A 5,689-nucleotide genomic window follows, 5' to 3' on the forward strand; every position below is an offset into this window, starting at 1 on the left:
GCATCCAACGAGGAGTGTTGGCGTGCCAGCCGAAGCCGGGGCAGCCGGGGGAACATCGGTATCCCGCAGGCGTCCTGGCAGCTGCGCGCTGCGTTGTTAATGCGGCCCATTAGGCCTCTGAGTGGCAGAGAGATTCCTTGAATATTGAGCCGGGGACACCCCTCAATTAGACAGATCGCCCCGCACCTCGTCAGCAACCGCGGCTATCTGCTCTCATTAATCAATGACACAAGCGAGTGAGACGGAAAGTTAATTTAGAGGAAGTTTGCCACCAGCCAGCAGAGTTTGCATAGTATAACATTTCTGAGCCCTTACACTTAAAACACAGCACGCACTGCCTGAACATTAAAGTTGTAACAGCTACCCCATGAACGCGAATTTGTACAACAAATATACCTATATGGAAACATTGCATGATGCGTAATGCGTCTATATAGGTTTATAAGTCTATTTTCATAATGCATGGTTAAAACGGTGCAATTCTTAATTGCACGGGAAAGACAGTCTTAAAGTCTCTAACATTAATCAAATCCATGTAAGGCAGTTTGTTGTACCGTTTTTCTCATATCGTCTTTCATTTTAACGGAAACATCTGTTTTTAAAAGAAACAAGAAGGTCTCTGTTGCTGACATTAGGTATTGTGAACGCTGGACATGATTTGCTCTCCAGCATCTCATTCACTGCCAAACAGCGCTGCCTCAGGAAGTTCCAAATAAGGACAGGGAAATGGAAACCCACCGGAATAGGTCCTTATGTAGTCACGACCTTATAAGGCACGGCGGAGCCTTGCTTTCCGGCAGCAGCGCAGCCTGCTGCACAGATGGGAAATCCAAATCAAGTGTACAGAGAGACCGGGAGAGAGCAAGAATTATGCTGCATTCTGACCGAGCCGCTTGGCTATGAAAATACATTGATTCGGGCACAAGAAGAGCGACGCTGTCTTCGCAATTTACTGCTCGCGCTTAATATAAAGTCTCTCCTCTCTGTTTCCCCCTTGGCCACCGTCATGTGTCCTCCACTGCAGTGCCTAAATATGGGCTTCCTCTGCTCCAAATATGGACATCTACGTCACGGCAAGAGGGTATATAAGTAGCAGGGAAACCTCGCAGCTCAGAGAGAGCTCTGAGAGCCCACAAGCGCAACTGTTAGAGTAGAGAGAGATAGGCAAAAACACATAGAACTCCCTCACTGAGAAAAATCACAACAAAAGTGAAAAAGTCACTTCAAAACAACATTTATCCAAGACGGTCAAAACCTGATTGGATTACTTAATTCATACAAAAATCAAGATTGATCTGTTGATTAATTTTGATTCAATTTAGGGAATGAGCATAAAGGATCATTTAGATTTTTTCTAAAAAGACAAGTGGATTTTTCTCGTTTCTGAGAGGAAAGGGAAACCAACACGACAACTGTGGATCTGGGAAGAGTCACAGAGGAAAGCAGAAAACTGTGTCTTCCACGGCATCAGTAGAAGAGTTCAGCGCTCCCTGAGCTGGGCTAAGTGATCCCCTCCACCTGTGAGGCACTGCTCTGCCAGCGCGCACAGCCTCCCTGCACTCCACACCAGCGCAGCCTCAGTCCTGCAGCTTCAGCACCAGCAGAGGATGGCTGCAGCCAAGACCGAGATGATCCTTCCAGCCCTGCAGATCTCAGAGTCTCTGAGCTTTCCTCACTCCCCCATGGATAACTACCCCAAGCTGGAGGAGGTGATGATGATCGGCACTACGGGGACACCCTTCCTTACTGCATCCGCACCCGAAGGTGCAGGCTTTGGCTCCGGGGAGCCAGGAGAGCAGTACGACCATCTTGCTGGAGGTAAGAGATTGTTTCTTTTGGCTATTTTTCTCTATGCTGCATTTATGCATTCACAGATAATTTACGCTGAGCAACAGTCAAAGTTAGAAAGTAAAAAGCTGTGTGACTTTTGTTTTATGGTTTCCCACACATTAATTCACCATATTAAGCAGTTAATGAAACTATAATTGTTATATTAAAAAAATCTTTCAACATGAACTTGGTATTGCAAACTTAACGTAAATAAAAAATTTAACTGATTGAACATTAAATGCTTAATTTATAGCATAACATGCTTAATATAAATAAAATCATTTCTTTTCTTGATAATACCTCACTGTCAGAGTCGTACACTGCTCAGTCACCACATGCTTCTAGACACTCCTGCTCAATTCAAATTGCAATCCTAAAACCAGCTGAGCTGCAGTTTCGGTAATCAATTGCCTCTGGCTCTGATAGGCTTTAAGAATCTGTGTGTGTGTGTGTGTGTGTGTGTGTGTGTGCAACACAGGAAGACAGAAAATGAAAGAAAGATCTAGAAAGCGTGAGCAGATGAAAACATGCGTTTAGAAAGCTTGCACAGCAGCTTGTTGAGAGAGAGGAGACACTTTTAGAGTTGAGGGGAAAGAGTTTGGTTAGGCGGATGTTTCTCTGGTTCTCTGCGTGGGTATCTGTCTGATTGTAACAAAGGAGAAAGGGGCGACACACTGTCCATGGCTCTGGCAGGATTCCCCACCTTTCTCTGAATATTGACAGTTTGATTAATGTCTCTCCTTTCTTGGTGCTCCCTGCAGATACGTTACCTGATATCCACTTCAGCTGTGAGAAGCCAGTTGTGGAGCAGACCTACCCCACCCAGAGGCTGCCCCCCATATCTTACACTGGCCGCTTCACCCTTGAACCCGCCACCACCTGCAGCAACAGCCTCTGGGCAGAGCCCATCTTGGGGCTCTTCACAGGCTTGATGAACAACGTTGCTCCCAGCTCCAGCTCCTCCTCAGCTGCCTCACAGACCACCTCGTCCTCCTCTTCATCTGTCCCATCTTCTTCCACTTCCTCCTCTTCTACCTCCTCCTCATCCCAGAGCTCCAGCCTCAGCTCCTCAATTCACCACAGCGAGCCCAACCCAATCTACTCAGCCGCCCCAACTTACTCCAGCCCCAACTCTGACATCTTCCCAGATCAGGGTCAGGCTTTTGCCAGCTCAACTGGAGCAGTGCAGTACCCACCCCCTGCCTACCCAAACGGCAAGACCTGCAGCACAAGCTTCCCCGTGCCCATGATTCCTGACTACCTCTTCCCTCAGCAGCAGGGAGAGATCAGCCTGGTGCCCCCTGACCAAAAGCCCTTCCAGAGTCAGTCAAGTCAACCCTCTCTTACTCCCCTGTCCACCATCAAGGCCTTTGCCACCCAGACTGGTTCTCAGGACTTGAAAAGTGTCTACCAGTCTCAGCTGATTAAACCCAGCCGCATGCGCAAGTATCCCATTCGGCCGAGCAAGACGCCACCGCATGAAAGGCCCTACGCTTGCCCTGTGGAGACCTGTGACCGTCGTTTCTCACGTTCTGATGAGCTCACACGTCACATCCGCATCCACACCGGTCAGAAACCATTCCAGTGCCGCATTTGCATGCGCAACTTCAGCCGCAGTGACCACTTGACAACACACATCCGCACTCACACCGGAGAGAAGCCCTTCGCCTGTGAGATCTGCGGACGCAAGTTTGCTCGCAGTGACGAGAGGAAAAGACACACAAAGATCCATCTTCGACAGAAGGACAAGAAAGCAGACAAGGCGGGAGCTGTGGCGGTAACAGCAGCGCCAGCATCAGCTGCCTCGCCTGCTTCCAGCTATCCCTCCCCCATCACCTCTTACCCCTCTCCAGTGTCTTCTTACCCCTCTCCAGTCACTTCATGCTACTCCTCTCCCATCCACACCTCCTACCCATCTCCTTCCGTCGCCACCACCTACCCATCGGTGTCAATGTCCAGCACCTTTCAGTCACAAGTCGCCTCCTCCTTCCCGTCCTCAGTTGCATCCAACATTTACAGCTCCCCAGTCCCCACTCCACTTTCAGACATGCAGACCACCCTCTCCCCAAGGACAATCGAGATCTGCTAAGAAAGAGCAAAGAGAAAAACTTTCCTTAGTCTCTCTCTGCACCTCTCCTTCTATAAGGTTTTTTGAGGGGAAAGAAATCAGCATCAAAAGGACTTTTTTTTTCTCCTCCAAAAAGCACTTTTCTCCTCCCTGTGCAGTGTAAGGTGAATCTTGAGATTTACCTGAAAGAGAGTAAAAGACACATGTCAAGGACTGGGCAAAGACAATACAAGATAAAAAGGGATATTTTTTTCCCTGTCTCTGTAAAACAAATGCAGCTCTTCAAATGCATAAGGGACGCCAGAGATAGAAAGTAGAAAACAGCACTGGTGGGTCTGTGCTAGTAGGTACACAAGAACCAAGAGACAAACAGATTGCCAGCAGTTGTAGTGCTGAGGCACGTTCGTCCTTGCAGGCACTCATACAAAAGACATTGAATGATATACATAAGCTATCATATATGTATATTGTACATGTGCCATGTTGCGTTTTTATCATTCTTTGGTACCACTGATGTGAACAATTATTTGCATATTTGCATTGTATTATTTGAAGTGAGCAGGGCCATATTTTCTACATACTTTCTCTATTATATAGTGATGATGCTGTGATATGTTTTGACATTGTTTGAAAAAAAAAAAGCACTTACGTATTCAAGCATGAGTAAGAGTGATGTTAGTTTCTGTTTGTAAATATCATCCACTGGTACTATCTCTTTCTCTCTTTCTCACATGTGACATATCGCTTGGTTATATGGAAAAACAGAGAAATGAAAAAAAAAAAAAATCATTTTGAAAAAAACTAAACAAGACAAACGCTCCCGTTATTTGGTGCCTTTTGTGAAGCCTTGCTGATGTTTTGACTTGGCTGAGCGCGAGAGAGGATGCACTGCATCTCGCCTTAAGGGTTGAAGGAATATTTTTGTTACAGAATGTAAGACGTACTCAGAGGGAGGGAAAAGGATGAACTATGAGGGCACCGCTTCATTTTATCAGAATGTAAGCAAAAAATGGATAAAAATGATAAAGTATATTTTTGTAAAACCTACGTGTAAATATCCACATCTTCAAGAGCTGGAATGTTGAAGTTACCTACTGAGTAGGCATGGGATTCTTTTGTATGTTATATACATGCAGTTCATTATTTTGTGGTTATCTTTATTTTGTATTTGTGTTTGTTAAAACAAGTGACTGTTTCTGGCTTCTAAACACATTGAATGCGCTTAACTGCCAATGGGATATTTGGTGTACAAGATATCCTTCCAGAAATGAAATATAAATAAAAATATGAATATATATGGAGATTTGTTTTCATACTTTATTGTTTGACTTCTATTTTTGCAAATGTTTCCATTCCTACTCTCAGTTTCTCAGAGAGATGTCTTCATCACATTACAGCCTGACTTTGTCGCACATAAGGATCACGTATTCCATCATCTTACATGTAAATTGTGAGGAGATTATCAACACTTTTATGCCTTGAGTTCACATCACAGAAAGCTTTAATTAAAGGAAAACATGCACAGCTTGATCTTAATGAAACAATCTATTTAAGTTTCTATTTCTCTCAAGGAAATCCTGTATTAACGATAACACTAAAGCATGACTCCCATGCCTATAAACACTGAAGATGAGGAATTCTTATCTTGATCTAACTTTCTCTTGAAGATATTGAGCTTATCTGAATTTCTATTTTATTTTAGATTTTGCGATATAGTCTTGGGCCTTAGTGTTGAGTAAACACACTTTCAGCAATTTGATCTCTGAGCAAAATGGCAAAAATATTTATATC

The 5,689-nt window shown here is 44.6% G+C and overlaps 1 protein-coding gene across 1 annotated transcript; it reads left to right on the plus strand.

Annotated features, from left to right (window-relative positions):
- The first annotated feature begins 1,103 nt into the window (after positions 1 to 1,103).
- Positions 1,104 to 5,199, plus strand: egr1 (early growth response 1). Its single transcript, XM_072395868.1, has 2 exons — positions 1,104 to 1,818; positions 2,592 to 5,199. Exons 1-2 carry the CDS (start codon positions 1,608 to 1,610, stop codon positions 3,917 to 3,919), a joined length of 1,539 nt encoding a protein of 512 aa, XP_072251969.1. The 5' UTR covers positions 1,104 to 1,607; the 3' UTR covers positions 3,920 to 5,199.
- Positions 5,200 to 5,689: the final 490 nt, after the last annotated feature.

Source organism: Leuresthes tenuis, unplaced genomic scaffold (assembly GCF_036924035.1).
Source record: "Leuresthes tenuis unplaced genomic scaffold, fLeuTen1.0.hap1 SCAF_11, whole genome shotgun sequence".
NCBI lineage: Eukaryota > Metazoa > Chordata > Actinopteri > Atheriniformes > Atherinopsidae > Leuresthes > Leuresthes tenuis.